The 23,939-nt window shown below is 45.0% G+C and overlaps 1 protein-coding gene across 2 annotated transcripts in view; it reads right to left on the reverse strand.

The window, feature by feature from the left end:
* Positions 1-23,939, reverse strand: part of ABCC1 (ATP binding cassette subfamily C member 1 (ABCC1 blood group)) — an 891,484-nt gene that overhangs the window by 368,766 nt on the left and 498,779 nt on the right. For both annotated transcript variants that reach the window (XM_082260033.1, XM_082260032.1), the window contains exons 17-18: positions 18,774-18,950; positions 8,888-9,055 (exon numbers count right to left, since the gene is read on the reverse strand). In XM_082260033.1, coding sequence (XP_082116159.1) covers positions 8,888-9,055; positions 18,774-18,950 — 345 coding nt within the window. The remainder of the gene's footprint in view (positions 1-8,887; positions 9,056-18,773; positions 18,951-23,939) is intronic.

The raw sequence follows: 23,939 nt of genomic DNA on the forward strand, positions 1-23,939 counted from the left end.
TTCCCTAATTGCAAGGCACGGTGTGATGATGGTCTCCCAGTAGAGATGTATAAACAGTATGGGAAAAAAGATCTTGCTGTACCTGTTAAGAGTGTTGAATGCTGCTAGGAAGAGTGGTACTTTACCAGCCTCTATGACAAAAGCAAACATCATCCTTTTGCTTAAATCGGGTAAAGATCCCACATACCCAGGGTCTTATAAGCCGATTTGCTTCAAAGTGACATCAAGATCTTGGCAAAGGTGCTGGCTCTACGTCTTAATAAATTCCTCTACAACAACTTGCGTACTCGACATAATTTACCTACTACCCATTTTTTTTAGGTACCTGCAGTTGCGCCATGCCTTTGGGTGCCAGTTTACTGACTCCACTATTGAATCTGTCCCATCTGACCTAGAGTTAATGCTGACCAATCCTGACCTTACTAAGACGTTGTCCACTGTTTACAAGGATCTATTTAAACTGACTCCGCCGAGTATTGTTAAATGCAAAGAACGTTGGACTGCTGAAATGCCTGAGCTCCAGGGTGAGGACTGGGATGATCTATGGGTGGAACCCTTTAAACATCCGATTACTGCCAGGGTAGAGCTGCACGATTCTGGTCAAAATGAGAATCACGATTTTTTAGCTTGGAATAAAGATCACGATTCTCACGATTCTCTGTGTAACAAAAAAAAATTGGGATAAATTTACTGTTACATTTTTTTTTTTTATTCATTAAAGTTTATTAATTGCGTTTGAAAGACTGCTGCGCAAATACAGTGTGACATAAAATATTACAACAATCGCCATTTTATTCTGTAGGGTCTTTGCTAAAAAAATATATAAAATGTTTGGGGGTTCTAAGTACTTTTCTAGCAAAAAAAACTGATTTTAACTTGCAAGCAACAAATGTCAGAAAAAGGTCCAGTCTTTAAGAGGTTAAACTTCCTTTCTCCCTGGCAGAGGGAAGGAAAAGATACAATGTAATAATTTTGTTTATAGTTACTGGGAGACTTATGCTGATAGGCGTTTGCGGGAGGAAAGTTACAATGTAATCATTTTGTGTATAAAATTTCTACACAATGTAATAATTTTGTTTATAGTTACTGGGAGTTTTCCACAGCTGTTTTCTCTGCTCCCTCAGCTATGCAAAGAATCGAGCATAAGTCAGGTTTAGATCGTCAGGGGGGGTGAATCGAGATCGCGATTTTCATACGATTAATCGTGCAGCTCTATGCCAGGGGCAAACTTATCCAATTTAAATTACTTATCCAATTTAAATTTCTCCATAGGATATACTATACTCCTGCCCGCTTAGCTAAAATTTATCCCACCTCCTCCGCTGAATGCGAACTGGCCAGCTCCCCTGCCACCGCGAGGCGGAGACATCTCTGAGAACCCTCGTAGATAGGGATGGGAAGACACTCATCCAGCAAGGCGATGAGAGGCCAGGAAGTTCCCTGGACCCAATGACGCCACAACCAGCTTTGAGGGATTCCATCCAGAACTCCAGCACCCGCAGAAAAACGGTTCAGAGACTGCAAGCCCCGAAACGGACGCACTGTGCCACCTGTTCCGGGCACAGTGAACAGGATGGAAGAAAACTCGCGAAACCTGTCCCGTGAAGACACGGGCATAAAGACTCCTTGGTCGAGCAGAACATGCACTGCCCCTATGAGACCCCTGAGACGAGGAGGCAGCTGGAGAGCCGACAGGAAGAACCTGTCCATGGGGCGAGATCGAAAACTGATCTTGTACCCTGAAAAAAAAAAGCAACTCATGAACCCACCTGTCCTGAATACTGGACAACCAGGGAACCTGAAAGCAACACAGCCATCCCCCAAACCCTAAGACGAGTGAGAGCGTCCCTGCAGGAAGAGGTGGACCGGGCCACCGAGCCAGACTGACCGGCCTTCGTCTCACCTGACCACGGCTTCTTGTGCCCCTAAGGCACGAAAAGGACCTACGCTGAGATATCAAGGAAGGCCCCCGCCTAGCGCCCCCGTAAGCCCCTTAATCAACTCAGCCCGAGTGTTCCCAAAAGGACAACTCACCAAAAAGGAACATCAGACATCGTCTGTCTAGAAGCGTGGTCAGCCGACCAGCTTTTGTGCCAAAAAAGGCGGCGAATCACGACCCCGACCGCAGACAACCGAGCGACCAACGGGGCCTCCTCCAAGGTCGCATCACACAGGTACATCCCCGTTCGGGTAACACAAACCACCAAGTCAAGGGCAGTCGGATAGGTCGACTCCGCCACCAGGGTGCACCGAAGCACCTTGGCCCATGCCGCGAGAGCCTGAGAGGCAAACACCGGTGTAAACAGGAAAGCGCCTTAACGCGCCTATCAGCCAGATCTGTGAACTGGCATCGAGGTGGATTTAGTCAGCCCAGAGACAGTGTGTTCCACGTAAGGAGACACCGTCCAACGTCTGATCACGGCCTCCTAAAAAGGGATAGCGGTGGGAAAAAACACTCAGGCACCACCAGCATATGTGTGATGCGACGTCACCGGTCATGCACAAGTTTGCGAAAATTCACAGGGCAGGGAAACCTGATCCTACATCCAGGCACTTCAGAACACGAAAGCAGCCCTTGTACTGGACTGAGAGGACTCATCTTCAAGATGAAGAGTTTCCGTAATGGCGCTAATGAGGAAAGCTTATGGCGGTGCGTCCCCGCGCTACCGAGGAGGAAGATGCTTCCACCCCCTCCTCCTCATAAGCGGAGGACATGGACCCCACCGGAGGGACATCGTCCGTGGCAACCATTCAGGCTCGGAGTCTGAGGACTGGAAGGGCATAGGCCGGTAATCATTTAAATGTTTTTTTTTTCTTGTTAAAAAAGCACCCCACAGATCCACCATGGATGCAAAAAAAGTGCAAGAGCAGCAGAAAACGGAGACAAGGGAAGAGGCTTCAGGAATACCCGAAGCCCCCACCAGGCGTGCGGTGGAATTTCTGGTCTGGTAGTCAAGAAAACCAAGATAAAATAAATGGGACGCTGGCCCTTTAAATCGGTGGTTCCTGCGGAACCCCACCGCAGCCTGCATGGTTTGAAAGAGCGCCTTCAGAAAATGCAAAATCCACAAAAAATAACAGTTTTGGCAGAAAAATGCCTTTGGCATTAGTAAAAATCCCCCCACATTTTCATAAACTGTCACAGACTGCTCTGAAGTAAAATGGAGGGAAAGAGAGGAAGTGACCTCACGCCCTTAGAGGCCTAGCCCAGGGGCCACAATAAAATAGTGCCTAATGAAACTATGTAAAAAGGCACTGGCAAGATTGCTATGGAGCCCCTCCCAAAATTCCCCAGGTACCACAAGTACCTCACACAGTGCCCTCAACAGGGCCAGAGAGGGAGGAAAATAACACCAAGCCAGCCAGATGGGGGATCCCACAGTGACCACCAGCCCTGCCATCCCCTAAGAGTGGGCCCACAAACCCCCCAAAAGTCCCCAGGGACAAGGGTGTATCAGTACTCACTAGTCAAGGGAAGCAGGCACCGCTCAGATACGGGAGACCTCCCACCCTAAGTGGGGGTGCCGTCAGCTAAGGAGGGATGCTGGCAACACGCGGGCATTCCGGGTTGAGACACCCTCAGCGAAGACGCAGCTCCACAGGCCCGTTCCCATTCCGAGGGGCACTGTGGTTGCGAGGCCTGGGCGCACCAGTAACCTGCAACGCTCGTTGGCAGGCTGGGACTCCATAAGGATCTATATTACCCAGTGCGAGGCCCAGCTCTGCAGTCACTTGTAGTCCTTCAGGAAAAGTCCCTGACTAACTAGTGATAGTGAGAGAAATAAAAACCTATTTTCAGAAGAAAAAGACATTGTCAGAAAAAAAACAAGAAAGAAAAACAGAGACACTAGGTCCCGGCTAAAAAAGCTAGCCTACTCCTAAGCTAGGCAGCATAAAACTGAGGACCAGTTGTGACTGGAGCAAGGATAATGGCTGGGGACGGACCCCTAGAGGTGTGTCTAAGTATAGAAAAGTTTTGTATTAACATTTCTATCTGCCCAGCTTACTCCTGCAGAGGGCACCATTACCCAATAGTGAAGGCTTATATGGATCAGCATCGACTGTCAGAGGACGTAAGAGAAATTATTTTTATGCCCCAGCTACTATACTTTCTGCAAAACACCAGTAGTTATACCACTGAACGTTTTTCAGGAGTCAAAACTATTTTTAGACAACTGTTGTAGCATAAAAAAGGTACCTAGAGTGAGACCAACACCTGCAAAGACCTAAAGACGCTGTGGGGCTGGCGATACCTAAACCTTGGTTGTATTACCTAGCTGCGCAACTACAGCACCTATGTAAGGGCCTGGTATCTAGCGCTGGTCCAAATAGACATATCCCAGACTCAGCTCTGAGTATTCCATCATATACGACTGAGGTACTCGATATCCTGACTGGTTTTGCCAAATCTAACAGTCTTTTACCTACATACAGTGCCTTGCGAAAGTATTCGGCCCCCTTGAACTTTGCGACCTTTTGCCACATTTCAGTCTTCAAACATAAAGATATAAAACTGTAATTTCTTGTGAAGAATCAACAATAAGTGGGACACAATAATGAAGTGGAACGAAATAAATTGGATATTTCAAACAAATAAAAAAACTGAAAAATTGGGCTTGCAAAATTTTTCAGCCCCCTTAATTTAATACTTTGTAGCGCCACCTTTTGCTGCGATTACAGCTGTAAGTCGCTTGGGGTATGTCTCTATCAGTTTTGCACATCGAGAGACTGAAATTTTTGCCCATTCCTCTTTGCAAAACAGCTCAAGCTCAGTGAGGTTGGATGGAAAGCGTTTGTGAACAGCAGTTTTCAGTTCTTTCCACAGATTCTCGATTGGATTCAGGTCTGGACTTTGACTTGGCCATTCTAAAACCTGGATATGTTTATTTGTGAACCATTCCATTGTAGATTTTGCTTTATGTTTTGGATCATTGTCTTGTTGGAAGACAAATCTTCGTCCCAGTCTCAGGTCTTTTGCAGACTCCATCAGGTTTTCTTCCAGAATGGTCCTGTATTTGGTTCCATCCATCTTCCCATCAATTTTAACCATCTTCCCTGTCCCTGCTGAAGAAAAGCAGGCCTAAAACCGTGATGCTGCCACCACCATGTTTGACAGTGGGGATGGTGTGTTCAGGGTGATGAGCTGTGTTGCTTTTATGCCAAACATAACGTTTTGCATTGTTGCCAAAAAGTTCGATTTTGGTTTCATCTGACCAGAGCACCTTCTTCCACATGTTTGGTGTGTCTCCCAGGTGGCATGTGGCAAACTTTAAACGACACTTTTTATGGATATCTTTAAGAAATGGCTTTCTTCTTGCCACTCTTCCATAAAGGCCAGATTTGTGCAGTATACGACTGATTGTTGTCCTATGGACAGAGTCTCCCACCACAGCTGTAGATCTCTGCAGTTCATCCAGAGTGATCATGGGCCTCTTGGCTGCATCTCTGATCAGTCTTCTCCTTGTATGAGCTGAACGTTTAGAGGGACGGCCAGGTTTTCGTAAATTTGCAGTGGTCTGATACTCCTTCCATTTCAATATTATCGCTTGCACAGTGCTCCTTGGGATGTTTAAAGCTTGGGAAATCTTTTTGTATCCAAATCCAGCTTTAAACTTCTCCACAACAGTATCTTGGACCTGCCTGGTGAGTTCCTTGTTCTTCATGATGCTCTCTGCGCTTTAAACGGAACTCTGAGACTATCACAGTGCAGGTGCATTTATATGGAGACTTGATTACACACAGGTGGATTCTATTTATCATCATTAGTAATTTAGGTCAACATTGGACATTGGATCATTCAGAGATCCTCACTGAATTTCTGGAGAGAGTTTGCTGCACTGAAAGTAAAGGGGCTGAATAATTTTGCACGCCCAATTTTTCAGTTTTTTATTTGTTAAAGTTTGAAATATCCAAAAAAATTCGTTCCACTTCATGATTGTGTCCCACTTGTTGATTCTTCACAAAAAATTAGTTTTATATCTTTATGTTTGAAGTCTGAAATGTGGCAAAAGGTCGCAAAGTTCAAGGGGGCCGAATACTTTCGCAAGGCACTGTATATCCTTATCCAGGAAAGTGTAAGGAAAAGGAAGGAGAAGTAAAGTAAAAGTAAGGAAAAGTAAGGAAAAGTGTAAGGAAAGGATAAGGCTAAACAGCTCCAACAAGTCACTGGCTTTACACAGTACAGCCCTATATGGCACAATAATCATTATTCAAAGCTTGCCAAAATGCAACAAGCCCCAAGGTGGCGTAAAAACGGAAAAACTCCTCTTTACCATATCTTTATAAACGGGTCTCTATGCTCCTTTGAGGAATTGGGTGAAAATTTTCCCTGTCCAGATTTATGCTCTTCTACTACATCCAGCTCAAACATGCTGTAACAGCACAGGGCTCAGCGGTGGAATGCCAACAGTTCCCAACACCCGTATTTAACATGATGGCAGATACGACTACTACCAAAGGGTTCAATTCCAGGTGCTATGCAATGTTACCAAATTATTTTCTAACCTCGTTTCCCTTGAAGGTAGGAGAGAGATGGGAGAGGAATCCTAGCGCTTTTGTTGAGGATCAGTGGGAGGAGGCAATGAAGGCTGTACCTCAATGCTCTCTCAATCTAACAGACTTATGCAATTATACCTACTCCTGCAGCCTCATTACACACCGAGCAGGTTGAATAAAAGGAGTATCCTAGACCCACCCTATCTGTGGCAAATGTTCCATGGATCACGGGGACTTGATTCGCCAAGCTTGGAGGTGCCCCAAACTACATCTCTACTGGGTGTGAGTGATGACCACCATTAATATGAGGTTTCAAACCTCCATACCACTTGACCCTAAACCATGCCTCTTGGGCATTTTAGACTACTTTCACTTACAGGCTCCCATGAGAGAGGCGGTAGCTAGATCACTTTTTCAAGCCCAAAGGGTAATACTTCGAAATTGGAAGTCTACTGACCCCCTTCTCATAAAGAATGGCTACAATGCATGGGGGAAACTCCTTGGTTAGAGAAATACATTTACCAACACAGGGGATGTCCCTGTAGATTTGGCAACCTTTGGGGCCCGTGGCTAGATACCCCAGGCTTGAATCCGGTGGAACTAGTGTTGGATAGACTTGGTTGGAGTTACCTAATAAATATACTTGTACACTTGCAAACTAATGCCAAAGGTGAGGAACACACTTCTAAATGTCTTTATTGAGGTGGTTATGGCACGGTTTTCTATTTGCAATTTTGTTTTTTGTATAACTGGTTTGCTCATCGGCTTCTACAATGTTCCTTGACAATGTTTAAGGTTTCGTGTATGACTGTCTTGGTATTTCCATTTATGTGCTGCTTTTTTCTTAATAAACTTTTCTTGAAGGGGCCTTCGATGACTGCATACTGATGTAAATTTTGGTGACCTTTAACCGCTTCCGGACCGCCCTACGCATATATGCTGTGGCAGGGAGGCTCTTTAGTGGAAACTCATGTACCTATAGGTCAATCTTTGTTCAGGGTCTGAGGCACGCATACGCACCACCAACCACCTGCTCTTGCTGTGATTGGACATAGCGGGAGCCTATCAGTGGGTCCAGCAAATAATGTGCGCCGTCACCCAGCGATCGTTTCTGAGAGAGGCATAACGATGGTCTGCCTAGGAAAACAAGGCAGATCGCCGTTCTGTCAGAGGGGAAGATGGAGATCTTGTGTTTCTCCTAAGAAGGAACAGGGATCTCTGTCTTCCCCCCAGTCAAAGCATCCCCCACACAGTTAGCAAGAACTTCCAGGGAACACATTTAACCCTTTGATCGCCCCTGATGTTAGCCCCTTCACTGCCAGTGTCATTAATACAGTGACAGTGTATTTTTTTAAGTACTGATCACTGTATTGGTGTTACTGGTCCCCAACAATTGTCACTTAGTGTGAGATTTGTCTGCTGCAATCCCGCTAAAAACTACTGATCGCCGCCATTACTAGTAAAAAAAAAAATAGAAAAAAAATAAAATTCCATGAATCTATCCCATAGTTTGTAGACGATATAACTTTTGCGCAAACCAATCAATATACGCTTTTTGAGATTTTTTTTAATCACAAACGTAGAATACATATTGGCCCAAATTGACAATGACATTTGAGGTTTTAAATTTTTTATTGGGTAGGTTTTATAGCTGAAAGTAAAAAATATATTTCTTTTCAAAATTTTCAGTCTTTTTTTGTTTATAGAGCAAAAAATAAATAAAACAGCAGAGGTGATCAATTACCACCAAAAAAAAGCTCCATTTGTGGGAAAAAAAAAGGACAACATCAACATGTTTGGATACAGTGTCACATAACAGCGCATTTGTCAGTTAAGGTAACACAGTGCCGTATCGCAAAAAATGGCCCGGCCATGAAGGGGGGTAAACCTTCCGGAGTGGTTAATCTTGGCTGGTTTTCTATACATAGATGATTTAAAGCAACACTACAACATGCTAACTCCAAAATAAGTCACAGTGTGAAAGAAATTTGCTAAGGACTTTTAGTCTTTTTACAAAATAAACGTAGACAACATATATATTTATTTCCTTTTGTCAATAGGTCACCAAAATATTTTAGGACGCCAATAAAGCTGCATTCTGGTTTTACCATAACTCTTTCTGCTAGGTATAGGTTTACCATGGACAGTTTTACAGATATTTCCGCTCTTCTTAGTAAAGCTCTCTGTACTTAGTTTATGGAGTTTTGGTGGATAGTCTTTGGGAAGAGCTACATTCTTATGCAGACAATGCATATATATATATATATATATATATATATATATATATATATATATATATATATATATATACATACATATATATATACATACATACATACATACACACACACAGTGCTTACCTCTTATATAAAATATATTATACAGTACTTACTTTATCTTTAAGTAAGCCTTTAGACCCGATGACCTTGTCGAAGATGTGCTTTCCAACATGAGCATCTACAGCAGATAGTGGATCATCCAACAAGTAGACATCAGCATTGCAATAAACAGCACGGGCCAGGCTCACTCTTTGCTTCTGTCCTCCCGATAAGTTCACACCCTACCCAAGAAAAAGAGGAGATAGACGGGGTGAGTTGGGGAGTGGAGAGATAGATCTGGGTGTTGTCGGCATAGAGGTGGTATTGTAAGCCATGGAAGGTTATCAACTGGCCCAGGAAAGAGGTATAGAGAGAATAGGCGGGCCAAAGGACGGAGCCTTTGGGTATCCCAACAGAAAGAGGAGATGGTGTTGTATGTGACACTGAAAGGGATAGGTAAGAGGAGAACCGGGAAAGAGCATAGTCATGGAGGAAATGGAGTTTATTGAGGAGGAGTGGGAGGTCAACTGTGTCAAAGGCAGCCAGAAGGTCCAAGAGTACGCGTATGGAGTAATGGCCATCAATTTTAGTAGGACCGTTTTAATGGAATGTTGTGGGTGGATCGAGAAGGTTGCCAACAGTGAGGTAGCAACTCATATGGATGTGGACGAGGCATTCAAGAAGCTTGGAGACAAACAGGAGAAGGGAAATGAGTGTTAAGGTATTCAAACAGGTGGGGTCCAGTGAGGGTTTTTGACTGCATGTTTGAGCAGGGAAGTAAAGATGCCGAAGGAGAGGGAGAGGTTTAAGAAGTGGGTTAGAGAGTTTAGGACAGAGCAGGAAGGGGGGTTGTAGTATTTAGGAGGGGACAGGGTCCAGGAGACAGGTGGTGAGGTGGGCCTCTGTAAGGAGTTTGGCAAATTTCTCAGTGGTAACAGGGTTGAAGGAGAAAAGTATTGAGTGTCATGTTGGACCTGGTGTGTTGGTTGGTGGCAAAAGCTGGATGCTAGGTATCTCATCATGAATTGTGTCGACTTTGTTTTTGAAATGATTGTCAATCGCCTCCGCAGAAATTAAGTTGGGAGGGTGGAGGCGAAGTAAAGAATTGAGGGTAGAAAAGAGTTGGAGGATTGGAGGAGAGTGTTTTTATGAGAGTGGTGTAGTAGGTTTGTTTAGCAGCGTGGAGGCAGGAGTTTTTTTCTGCGTGCCCCCACCTCTGCTATACTGGAAGATTAGGGTGGCAGCTGTGGGGGGCTTTAGACGATGAAGATTTCACCTTAATCAGGAGACATCAGCATAAGTGACAAAACAGACGGATAATGTCCTCTGTACTTCATTTTGATTTATTTTAACTAAACTTAGGCTTTAATTATCCAGCTGAAAACAACCCCAATACCAAAATAGTTGGGAGGTAGTGGAAAATCTAAATAAAAAAAAAAAAATGCAATGATTTGCAGATCTCATTAACTCATATTTTAGTCACAATAGAAAGTAGAAACATATCAAAAATTTAAACTGAGAAAACGTACCATTTTAAGAAAAATATAAGGTAATTTGGAATTGATGGCAGCAACAACACGTTTTAAAAAAAGTTAGGACAAGCAAACAAAAAGATGGTAAAGTAAGTGATACTAACAAGGCAGAGCTACAAGAACATTTTGAAACTACTTAGGGTAATTGGCAACAGGAAAGTGGCATCCTAAAGAGTCAGAGGGGTTGATTTACTAAAACTGGAGTGCAAAATCTGGTGTAGCTGTGCATGGTAGCCCATTAGCTTCTAACTTCAGCTTGTACAATTAAGCTTTGACAAACAACCTGGAAGCTGATTGGTTTAAATACAGAGCTGCATCAGATTCTGCACTCTTTAGTTTTATTAAATCAACCCTAGAGTGTCTCAGAAGTAAAGATGGGCAGAGGTTCACCAATCTGTGAAAAATGTTCCTCAATGTAAAATTGCAAAGACTTTAAATATATCCTCACGTATAGCACATTCCATCAAGATTCTGAGAATCTGGAGAAATCTGTGTGTGCAAGGGACATGGCCGAAATGCAATACTGGATGACTGTGATCTTCGGACCCTCAGGTGGCACTGCATTAAAAAACAGGCATGATTCTTTGATGGACATCACTGCCTGGGCTCAGGAATACTTCCAAAAATCACTGTCTGTGAACACAGTTTGCCGTGCCATCCAAAAATACAAGGTAAAGTTTTATCATGAAAAGAGGGCATATCTGAACATGACCCAGAAACACTGCCATCTTCTGTGGGCCAAAGTTAGCTTAAAATCATCTGTTGCACAGTGAAAAACTGTTTTTTTGTGGTCAGACAAATTGAAATTTGACACTTCTTTTTGGCAACCATGGGCACCGTGTCCTTCTGACTAAAGAGAGGGATGGGGGCATGTCCAAGGTGGTTCCGGGAGCGGACGTATTTTTGCCCCAATCCTGCCTTCTAGCCTGCTGTGAGATTCCTGCAAGTGGGCTTTCTGACTCCCTGCTCCCTTCCTGATCCCCCGGGCGATGACTAGAGGAACGCCGGCCCAACACTCTGTACAGCAGACCCTGTAAGTGGCGTGTCTGCGCTGAGGTCTTGCAGCCTTCCCGCAAGAGATATAGGGATGCAGACAGATGCTTCTGCTGCTGCTCTTAATGCTGCCACTAACTGATAAACTTATGCAGACTATCTCTGCCTACCTCCAAAATTGACCATGTTCAGGCAGATTTTAGGCTCATTTGCAGGGACCTGGACCATTAACGGGAACTGGTGACAAAGGTGGAGCGGTGGGTGTCAGATGTGGAAGACATCCAGGGAGACTACCACGCAGATCTGAAAACAATTAAGATCAAGATCAAACACCTAGAGACCAGGGCAGAGGATACTGAGAACCGTAACAATCTGCAGATCATTGGGCTGACTGAGGGGGTGGAGGGTGTAGACCCTGTTGCCTTAGCTGAACGCTTGCTGAAAGCCCTGCTCCCCCGGGCCCAGTTTTCACTGTATTTCTCCATTGAAAGGGCCCACTACCACCGCATGCCCACAGTTAGGGGCACCCAGGGAGCACCACAATGCACCTTCATATTAAACCTCTTGCACTTTCATGAAAGATTACGTGCTCAGAGAGGCACATAATCTTTGTGACCTACCATATGAGAATACCAAATTACTTGTGTTCCTGGATTAATCTCTGGAAACCCAGTGACAGAAGAAATCATTTGATCATGTTAGAGCCAAGCTGAGAGAGAAGGGCCTAAAATATAGCATGCTTTCTCCCGCCAAGCTACGGGTTCAAGATGGCGATCAAGTGCAATTCTTCACCTCCCTGAGGGATGCTGCCTCCTGGATGGAATCACTCCGCAGATAAGTTGCCTGCTCCAGCCCTCATTTACCATTCACTTATAGCCTGCCTGAGGTGCTAAAATACACTTTTTTTGCTACCTCTGTCCTTCCAGCTCCAGGAAGTAGCGGCTGTGGTAACTGTTTGCTGACGTGCACCATGTGCTCTGATATGGTCGCCAGGCTATCGTTGCCTGCACCAAATTGAGTCTTTATGGCCGTTGACGGATATTTAATTTTTTTTACTTTATTCCTATTTTGACACTCATTATGGTTAACATTTAACTGTTTAATTTAAGTACTGTACCCCCGGTTAACTGGGGGACCTGAACCACGTCTCTTACCCGGAATTCCTGCTCTGACAATTGTTGATTTTGCAGAGGTATTTTTAAATGCCTGCTGCACAGCAGCCTCCCTATGCAGCTGAAGTGCCTGCGACAGTTTTGGGGATGGAAACCTCCGTTTTGAAGGGATGGGTGGGGTGGAAGATTATGGGTTAAGTTTGTTAGCCTTGGTTTGTTTCTCACTGATTGCATGGCTTTATCTATACATGATTGTATGATACTGGTCACAGCAATGTTCTGCTTATTTCCATGCTTCATCTGGGTCCAAATTTACTACAATTTTTTACCTAAGTTGACTGCTCCTGCATATAGGTTGTTTGTCTCCAACAATGTCCACTGTTAATATTTACTCCTGAAACACTAGGGGCTAAATTGGTCTTTTAAGAGATCTTTAGTGTTTCAATTTTTCAAAGCTCACAACCATCATATTTGTGTGTTCCAGGAGACACATCTGGTAGGCAGTAGAACTCTTAGCCTCAAGAAACCGTGCATTGGGCACCATTACCATTCCATGTACGCTAACTTTGCAAGAGGGATGAGTGTGTTGGTACACAAATCTCTCCTTTTTAAACTCTTGGACCTCATTTTGGACTCGGATGGACAGTACAGTGCCTTGCGAAAGTACTCGGCCCCCTTGAACTTTGGGACCTTTTGCCACATTTCAGGCTTCAAACAAAGAATAAAACAATTTTTTTGTGAAGAATCAACAAGTGGGACGCAATCATGAAGTGGAATGAAAGTTATTGGATATTTTAAACTTTTTTACAAATAACAAACTGAAAAATTGGGCGTGCAAAATTATTCAGCCCCCTTAAGTTAATACTTTGTAGCGCCACCTTTTGATGCGATTACAGCTGTAAGTCGCTTGGGGTATGTCTCTATCAGTTTTGCACATCGAGAGATTGAAATGTTTGCCCATTCCTCCTTGCAAAATAGCTCAAGCTCATTGAGGTTGGATGGAGAGCGTTTGTGAACAGCAGTTTTCAGTTCTTTCCACAGATTCTCGATTGGATTCAGGTCTGGACTTTGACTTGGCCATTCAAACACCTGGATATGTTTATTTGTGAACCATTCCATTGTAGATTTTACTTTATGTTTTGGATCATTGTCTTGTTGGAAAACAAATCACCAACCCAGACTCAGGTCTTTTGCAGACTCCATCAGGTTTTCTTCCAGAATGGTACTGTATTTGGCTCCATCCATCTTCCCTTTAATTTTAACCATCTTCCCTGTCCCTGCTGAAGAAAAGCAGGCCCAAACCGTGATGCTGCCACTACCATGTTTGACAGTGGGGATGGTGTGTTCAGGGTGATGAGCTGTGTTGCTTTTACGCCAAACATAACGCTTTGCATTGTTGCCAAAAGTTCAGTTTTGGTTTCATCTGACCAGAGCACCTTCTTCCACATGTTTGGTGCGTCTCCCAGGTGGCTTGTGGCAAACTTTAAACTACACTTTTTATGGATATCTTTAAGAAATGGCTTTTCTTGCCACTCTTCCATAAAGGCCAGATTTGTGCAGTATACGACTGATTGTTGTCCTATGGACAGAGTCTCCCACCTCAGCTGTAGATCTCTGCAGTTCATCCAGAGTGATCATGGGCCTCTTGGCTGCATCTCTGATCAGTCTTCTCCTTGTATGAGCTGAAAGTTTAGAGGGACGGCCAGGTCTTCGTAGATTTGCAGCGGTCTGATACTCCTTCCATTTCAATATCATCGCTTGCACAGTGCTCCTTGGGATGTTTAAAGCTTGGGAAATCTTTAACAGACACACCCATGGGGGCTGTCCCACTGGTCAATACCCCCCTACAGTAAGCCATCCCAACTCAGTTTGGTAGCATAACAGTAAGTGTACAAGAACCCCAAAAGAGGGGCGGGGGCGGCAACTGTCGGAGGACTCAGAGAAAGGAATTTTACGGTAAGATTTTACGAAAATTCCGTTTTCTCTTACGTCTTCCGACAGTCGCCGCCCCTCATATAGTTTCACCAATGGGATGTCCCAAAGCAGTGTAGACATGAGGGGTGGGAGACACAACCGTAGAAAAGACAACGCAGTACCCACATCAGAGAAAGGAACCTTACACGCACAGTAAGAGAACCTTCTGGGCAACAGAAAAAAAGGCTCAACAGGAGCAACAACCCAGGGGATAAACACCCCAACAGCCAGGGACCCACAAAAAAACAAGGGTCCCCTATGGCACTGCCGCGCTGAGAACTTTTCGGCCAAAGGAGGCATCAGCTGATGCCAGAACATCAACCTTATAGAATTTGGAAAAGGTGTGCACCGACGACCAAGTCGCAGCCTTGCACACCTGGGTCTCCGAGGCCTGATACCGGTAGGCCCAGGACGTACTCATCGATCTGCACCTTAACAGGGAAGGGCGGAACCCGTTCCCTCAAAGCATAGGCCTGGACAATCGTCTGTGTGATCCATTTGGCAATGGTCGCCGCAGACGCAGCCATGTCCTTCCGAGGTCCCTCAGGAAGGACAAAGAGGGAATCTGATTTCCGCAAGGATTCAGTGGATGACAGGTAAACCCTGATCGCCCTGACAACATCCAAGGAATGCAACGCAACCTCCTTAGGATGCTTAGGCTTCGCACAGAGCGAAGGCAAAACAATGTCCTCATTAAGGTGAAAGTCAGACACCACCTTAGGGAGAAATGACAAATTAGGTCGCAAGACCACCTTATCTTTATGAACCACCAGGTAAGGAGAGCGGCAAGACAACGCCGTCAACTCCGACACCCTGCGAGCCGAAGTGATCGCCACTAGAAAGGCAACCTTCTTAGACAGCGGAGGCAACGATATCTCCCGGATGTTTTCAAAGGGAGAACGCTGTAACACGGACAGAACCAAGTTCAAGTCCCATGGAGGTAAAGGCTCCCTCCGGGGAGGGGCCAAATGTCGCACACCTTGAATGAAGCTGCGAATTAAGGAATGAGACGCCAGGGCATTGAAAAAGAACCGCCAGTGCAGATACCTGGCCCTTTATCGTGACCAGTGCCAGGCGCTGGTCCACATCAGTCTGGAGGAAAGCCAACACTCTCGTCACCGAGTATGAGTGAGGAGAAAACCCCCTGGACTCATACAAGGCAAAATAAGCTTTCCAGGTACGGTAATAAATCTTACCAGACGAGGCTTTTCTAGCCTTGATTAAAGTAGGAATGACCTCTGGGGAGAGACGCCTGTCTCTCAGGACCTGGCTTTCAACAGCCAGGCCGTTAAAGCCAGCGACTGTAAAGCAGGATGGAAGATCGGTCCCTGCTAGGAGAACGATGTCCGCGTACCAGGACCGGCGTGGCCAGTCCGGTGCCACTAGAATCACCAAGTTCGGTTCCGAGGCCAGCATGCAAAGGAACCTGGATAACAACTGAATCAGAGGAAAGGCATACATCCGACGATACTGATGCCAAGGGGCCACCAGCGCATCCGAGGTGTCCGGCAGAGGATCGCGCGTTCTTGCCACGAACCTTTCCACCTTGTGGTTTAGCCGAGACACGAACAGATCCACGTCTGGGGATCCCCACTTCGCACACAGCATTTGGAAAACCTCCGGGTGTAGGGACCATTCCCCCTGATCCAGGGTCTGGCGGCTCAGATAATCTGCCTGCCAATTCTCCACACCCGGAATGTGAACTGCCGAAATCGCCGGGACATGAGCCTCGGCCCAAGACAGAATGTCGGTCACCTCTCGGGTCGCCCTGGCACTCCTGGTGCCCCCTTGGTGGTTTATGTAAGCCACCGCGGTAGCATTGTCCGTCTGTACCCGAACGGAACGGCCCCGAAGTCGATCCGACCACTGGAAGAGACAGAGTTTGATTGCTCTCAATTCCAATATGTTGATCGGAAGGGAGGATTCCTCCTCCGACCAAGTGGCCTGGACAGACAGGTTGCCCAGTACTCCACCCCAGCCCGACAGGCTGGCATCCGTGGTAATCACTGTCCACAGTAACGGACAGAAGGATTTTCCTTCCGACACCGCCGGGGACTGAAGCCACCACAGAAGATCCCTTCTGGTCCAGCGACTCAACGAGACACTCAGATCCAAAGACTGAGGTAGTCTGTCCCACCTGGCCAGGATCTCCGCTTGGAGAGACCGTGTGTTAAACTGAGCAAAGGGTATCGCCTCAAAGGCTGACACCGAAAACGACAGGCGACCCAAAAGGGAAGCAATGTCCAGCACAGCATCGCAAGCAAACTACAGCGCCTGCACCATCTGGTCCAACAGTTCCCCAAATTCAGGAGGGACAGGCTTGCCCTCCACGTCATGGCATAGCAGCTTCGCCCATTCAGTCACCATTTGGGTGACAAGGGCCACAGCAAAAGCAGGCCATAGCACAGTCCGTACCATAGTGTACAGGTGGCGGCCCACAGCCTCCGCCCTTCTATCCCCCTGGGTCCTTAAAGGACGGAAAATCTTCTACCGGAATAACAGTAGCCTTGTTAAGTCTGGAGACCGGGCGATCCACCTTAGGTGGCACCTACCACTTCTTCACCAGAGACTCTTCAAAGCAAAGGGGTAGCGTCTAGTAAACCGCCTAGACCCCCCGGGAGAATGTTTCAGCCATTCCCATTCTTTGGCGAGTAGGCCAGCAAAATAAATGGGGAAGGGAAAATAATTTTCCACCCTTGGAGGCTTATGGGTGCCAAAGGCAACCCGTGCCCCAGGAGCGACGACAGCCGCATCCCCCAATTTTAGGGTTTCACGCACCGAAGCAACCATTTGTCCACCAGTGCCTTATCCTGCACAGCAGCAGATGCAGAAAGTTCATCCTCACTATCAGAGGAGGCATAGCGCGGGGTACCAGACCCGGCCGGGGTACCCACGTCTGCGGTGACTGGGTCAGACTCACAGACCGAGACATCAGAGGAGGCAGGGGTAGGCGGCGGTAGTTTTTGCGCACCCCGCCCTCTAAAGGCCACCTCCACCCGGGACACGAAAGCTTCTAGGACCACTGAAATCGCATCAGTGGACAGTTGAGATCCGGATGGCCCTGCGGCCTCCATGAGGGGTTCAGGTGGGGACACATGGCCTGAGGAGTCCATGTTGCACTAATAGAACCTGCCAGCAAACTTTGAGAAAAATTACCAAAAAGAAAACATTTTTTTTTTTGGAAGAAAAAGGAACGTCCTCACTGCGCTACATTCCTCACTGCGCTGGAGGTCAGGCCTGCGCTAAGGACCCCCGCAGAGAGTGAGAATAAGCCCCCGGCGACTCGCTGTCCTTGGAATGCAGCAATCTCATCAGGGAGGTCTTCACGTGTCAGTGGTGGCTCAGAAAAAGAAACTGAGCCAGTAACTTCCTGGACTGAAGAGAAGAAAAATTGCCTCCAGGCACATCAACGGCCTTCCCAGCAAAAAAATCCACCGCTAAATCGCCGAAAACCGCCCCCCCCCCAAGATGGCCGCCGCCATTAACGCAGACAAGGCTACAACAAAATGGCAGCCTCGCGCGGCAATAAGAATTTATTTTTTTTTTTTTAAAAAGAGGGAGACACTTACCAGTCCTTACCAGGATTCCTTAGAGGACCCAAACTTCACCCATCATGGTGGGCTGCGTCAGTCATTGGACCTTCAAGGACCAGGTCCCCCTTTGTAATGGGGTCCACACCCTAGGACCTGTAGAGCACCCTGCTGGTAAACTCCTTGGGATAATAAATAACCAGGGTTCCATTTAACAGGATCCAGCAGCCAGATGGGTCACATTACAGGCAAAACCTCGGGTCTTCTTAGCCGAGGCTCGGGTACCATCCATCTAGCACTTAGCCATTCAAATAGATCAGATCAGAATGTTCCTAAGCTGGGGACATCATTCCTTGGCTTGAAGAGCTTTAACAGCCATGACCACCACCTTCACGACACTGGCAAAAAAACTGAGGTTCCTCCTGTATGGGAGGGGTCCCACGATGTACGATAAAGAAATAGGACAAAGATGACCCAGGACTGTTGAGCACATTTAATCCTATTTAAAGCAAGAAAGGGACAACATTCCTCAATCAAAACTCCAGCAACTGGTTTCCTCAGATCCCAGACGTTTACAAAGTGCTGTAAAAGAAGAGGGGATGATATACCGTGGTAAACATGGTCCTGTCGCAATTTTTTGAGGTGTGTTGCTGCCTTTAATTTAAAAACGTCTTTTTTTCCCCTAATATGATACATTTTCTCAATTTAAACATTTGATATGTTTTTTATTTCTATTGTAACTAAAATATGGGTTTATGAGATTTACACAAGGTCCCAACTGTTTTAGAAATAGGGGCTGTATTTAAAGAAAAAGTTTACCTTCTCTCCAATTTCTGTTCTGTCACCAGATGGCAAGATCTCAAGATCTGGCAGCAGAGCACAGGCTTCTAGAACTCTCTTGTACAATGGTTCCCTGCATTCTCCACCAAACAGAATGTTGTCTTTCAGAGAGGCATTCTGAATCCATGCTTGTTGAGGAACATAGGCAATCCCGCCCTAATAAAGAAAGTGATATAAAGTGTGATATACATGTAAGTTTTCAACATTATGAAGATAACATAGGTATGACTTATCCATCAGCGTTCTTTAGTCTTCAAACCAGCTGAACAATTTCTCCACCTGAACCCTGAAAAATAAAAGCCCTGCAGGTACATTCCTCAAGGGCAGAAAGTGACAATTAGGTCTCATGCACACAGGGCTGCAGAGCCACTACCAACGCCAGGAAAAAGCAGCTGTAAAAACGTGCTTTTAGTAGCTTTTACAATTGGCGTAAATGCGGGTTTACCTGCGTTCGCTTTTAGCAGCGTTTTTCTTCCTCGATTCAAAAACCTATGGTTGCCTATGAGCAGTCTTTGATATGGCTTTAAGCCCATTGATTTAAATAGAAGTCGCATCCAAGTTGGATCATGATGATCCGACTTGTGGTGCAAACTTGCGCTCTGAGGATCTTGAGGGGGAACTCCCCAACAAAATGAAAAAAAAATGGCGTGGGGGTACCCTTCGGGTCTAGTATGGATTTTGAGGGGGACCCCACGCAAAAAAACGGCATGGGCCCCCCACAAAATCCATACCAGACCCTTATCCGAGCATCCAGCCCGGCAGGTCAGGAAAGAGGAGGGGACAAGCGAGTGGCCCCACCCCCTCCTGGACCATACCAGGCCACATGCCCTCAACATGGGGACGTGGGTGCTTTGGGGCAGGGGAGGCTCTGCACACCCCCCCCCCCACCCCAAAGCACCATGGGGACAAGGGCCTCTTCCCGACAACCCTGGGCAGTGGTTGTGGGGGTCTGCGGGCAGGGGACTTATTGGAATCTGGACGCCCCCTGTAACAAAGGGGCCCCCAGATCCCCCCCATGTGAATGAGTATGGGGTACATTGTACCCCAACCCATTCACCCCAAAAAAGGCAGTGTAGAGTAAATTATGACAAGAGACGGTTTTGAGAAGTCCTTTATTAAAAATCTTCCTCCGGTCTTCTTCACTGCCAACACAATCCTGCTCCAACAATGTCTCCCGTGATTATGCCTGCTCCGCTCTTTGTGGCTTCTTATATAGCCGTGGGATGTGGCCACCCGGTGACATCACCTGGAGACCCTGGCCCCTTGTGTCGTCACGCATTGTCATTATTTACACTACACTGCCTTTTTGGGGTAAATGGGTAGGGGTACAATGTACTCCACACTCTTTCACATAGGGGGAGCCGGGATCTGGAGGCCCCCTTGTTACAGGGGGCGTCCAGATTCTGAGAAAATTCCCTGCCCGCAGACCCCCAAAACCACTGCTCAGGGTTGTCGGGAAGAGGCCAATGTCCCCATCAACATGGGGACAATGTGCTTTGGGGTGGGGAGAGCCCCCCTGCCCCAAAGCACTCACCTCCCCATGTTGAGGGTGTGCGGCCTGGTATGGTACAGGAGGGGGTGGGGCCGCTCGCTCATCCCCTCCCCTTTCATGACCTGCCAGGCTGCATACTCAGCAAAGGGTCTGGTATGGATTTTGCGTGGGGTTCCCCTCAAAATCTATACCAGACCAAAAGGGCCTGGTATGGAACCTGGGGGGAACCCCCACGCCATTTTTTTCCATTTTGGTGTGGAGTTCCCCCCAAGAGCCTCAAAGTGCAAGTCGTACCATGATGCGACTTCCATTCAAATCAATGAGCTCCCATAGGGAACCATGCATTTTCACATAAAAAAAAAAAAAAAATGTACGACGTGGCTTAACCACTTAAGCCCCGGAAGATTTTACCCCCTTCCTGACCAGGGGGTTTTTTGCGATTTTTTACTGCGTGAATTTAACGGACAATTGCGTGGTCGTGCGACGCTGTACCTAAACAAATTTGACGTCCTTTTTTTCCCACAAATAGAGCTTTCTTTTTGTGGTATTTGATCACCTGTGCGATTTTTTGATCATGCGCTATAAACAAAAAAAGAGCATCAATTTTGGAAAAATAACAATATTTTTCACATATTTTTATATGAAATTCCCCCCCCAAAAAAATGTAAAAATCTAATTTTTTTAAAATTTTGGGCCAATTTGTTTTATGCTACATATGTTTGGTAAAAAAAAAAAAAAAAAAAAGAAAAATCGCAAAAAGCGTATTTTGATTGGTTTGCGCAAAAGTTATCGCGTTTACTAACAAAGGGAAAGATTTTTGTCATTTTTGTTGTTTTTTTTTTTTTAACGCGTAATGGCGGCGATCTGCAATTTTTTTTGCGGGACTGCGACATTGCGGCGGACAGATCGGACCCTTGACCGACATTTTTGACACTTTAGGGTTTACTAGTGACATTTCTACAGTAATCAGTGCTATACATATGCACGGTTACTGTAAAATTACACTGGCAGTGAAGGGGTTAACTTTTTTGGAGAGGGAGGGGTGGTGTGTCCCCCTAGGGGCGTGATTCTAACTGTGATTGGCTGTGGCTTGAGGTGTAGGAACAGTGATCAACGGTCCTACATAGTAGAACCGTATGATCACTGTTTCTACACAGGGGAGAATGACAGGCGGCATGTTTACATCAGCCGCCTGCCTTTCTCCCTCTGCACCGACGATCGGCGAGTGACCGGGTCATTGACAGTGACATTGGGTCCGCCGGTCACACGCACGGACTTTCTGGGAAGTGCGCTCGCCGCTATTGGCTCCCAAGCAAGTGACAGGCTAGAGACGTATATATACGTCTAAAACAATAAATTAATACCCGCGCTGTGATGAATAAATAATAGTGAAAGAAAAAATATATATATATATATATATATATATATATATATATATATATATATATATATATATATATATCCTGAAGCTGCTGCTCACCAAGTAAAAGACCGGGAAAAAATATAAAAACTAAAAAACATATATAGGCAGCGCTAGCAGTTAAATTCTATAAATACGTGCTAAATGATTAAAAATGATATAATGTGATAGAAATTGTACTAACAATTAAGTGCATATAATTCAGTGAATATATAAATTCATAAATACATAAAATGCAACAGTGAATATGGTTAAGAGTATACACAAATCAGAAAATTCATAAAGTGCAACAATAAATATGATCCAGTGTCCAAGAATGTAAAGGAATAAAGTGCAAGATGTATTTAAGGTGCAGTCCAAACTTATATTCTTCCAAAGAAGTTTATGGTGCCAAAAGGTGCTCAAAATCCAAATAAAGTGCCCAAGTGCTCTTCAAAGAAAATCCCCCTATGGGGATGCACTCACCAGATTTGGGATGTAAATGAGCCTTGAATATGTGTGATATTCCGTTTAGGAAGTAAGAGCAGCCACACGGAGACTTAAGGTTTCCCTTGCCCGGATGGATGGATGGCTGCAATCCTTTACTATGGGCTCCTTACTAGCTCCTCTCCACTCTCTCCCCAATGGTGTATTCAGAAGGAAGGAAAGAAGCCAGACATCGTGAAGCCCGTAATGTATTTATTAAAAGTATTAAGAAATAATGGTACTCACAATGGTAAAATATAGTTAGGCATTAATCGGCATATACAGCGAAGTCCTTCTCTTCCGTGTCCGCTGCCGGCGTGCGGTTCACGGTGGTTCACAGGAAATGACGCTGTAGCGTACCGCTGCCCGGAAGTGCGTTGACGCGTTTCGCCCGCCTTGTGGGCGTTATCAAAGACATCACTTCCGGTAAGGCGGCTCGTATTTATACTTATCACGCTCCGCTTACAGCCAATCGGCCGGAAAGGGGGGGTGGAACAGATTAAGTGTTGACTTCCTGCCAGTGTTTATCCCGATCGTGTCCCCACAGGGCTAAATTGGGAATTACGTCCGCGGGTATTTTCTATTCCGCAAAATATATGTCTATAATATTAATTTATTTTTGTCATCAGACCCATAAAACAATCATTTAAGCCACCACCTCATTTCCTGTTACCGATTTAAGTAATTAACATTTAAAACATATTAAATTTATTTAAAAACATATATAAAACATATTATATATTTAAAATTATTTTATGAAAAAATGGCAATGGAATGTTAATACCGCTAGATTTCCTAATCCATGGTATATTTTATATCACTAGCCAATAGTATTTCTCATTGCAATTCATCTTCTACATGAACAATTGATTTCAAAACATACAGATATTATGTAACCATTCCTCAGAATGCATTATGTATAAAAATTTGTTAAAAATTATTATATCCTGTAAATATAAGGTGGTAACTAAGAAAAAAATAGAGAAAATAAATTGTAAATAAAAAATGTAAATAAAAATAAAATGAAAAATAATAATTATAATAAAAATAAATATAAATAAAAATAAAATAAAAAATAAAAAATATGAAATATAGATAAAAATAAAAAATAATAAAATAAAAAAATAAAAAATAAAATATAAAAAATAAAAAACATAATAATGACGGAAATTTTTTTTTCTATATTTCAATATTGGTATTCAAATTACAGGAAAAAAGAAAAAAGGAAGAAGAAAGGGGGGGTGTCACCAATTAGACAAGAAACAGTTTAGATTTAATTCTATATTGAGGCCCCGGGGCTGTAAAGTACAGAGGCGGTGGATCCACTGTGTTTGGTTTTTGGAGATTGCTCTCTTAAGATTGCCACCTCGCCAATGTGGTTCAACCCTATCTATGGCACAAAAAGCCAACCCTCTTGGGTCTTTATTGTGGACCAACCTAAAATGGTTAGATACGCTGTGGTGGCGGAATCCCTTTTTAATGTTGGTCACGTGTTCAAGTAATCTGACTCTAAGTTCCCTCGTTGTTCTGCCCACGTATTGCAGCCCGCAAGGGCATGACAATAAATATGTCACATAGGTAGATGAACATGTGATAAATTTGTCTATGGTAAACTGTTTACCATAGGCAAAGGATCTAAAGTCAGAAGTTTTTCGCTTCCTATGCCTTGAGGTCTTACATATCTCCCACAGCTAAAATAACCAACTTGGTCTAAAAAGGTACATGTTTTGACAGGGGTTTACCACGTTATGCGCTAATTTGAGTATTA

Source organism: Pelophylax lessonae, assembly GCF_965119305.1.
Source record: "Pelophylax lessonae genome assembly, chromosome: 6".
Taxonomy (NCBI): Eukaryota; Metazoa; Chordata; class Amphibia; order Anura; family Ranidae; genus Pelophylax; species Pelophylax lessonae.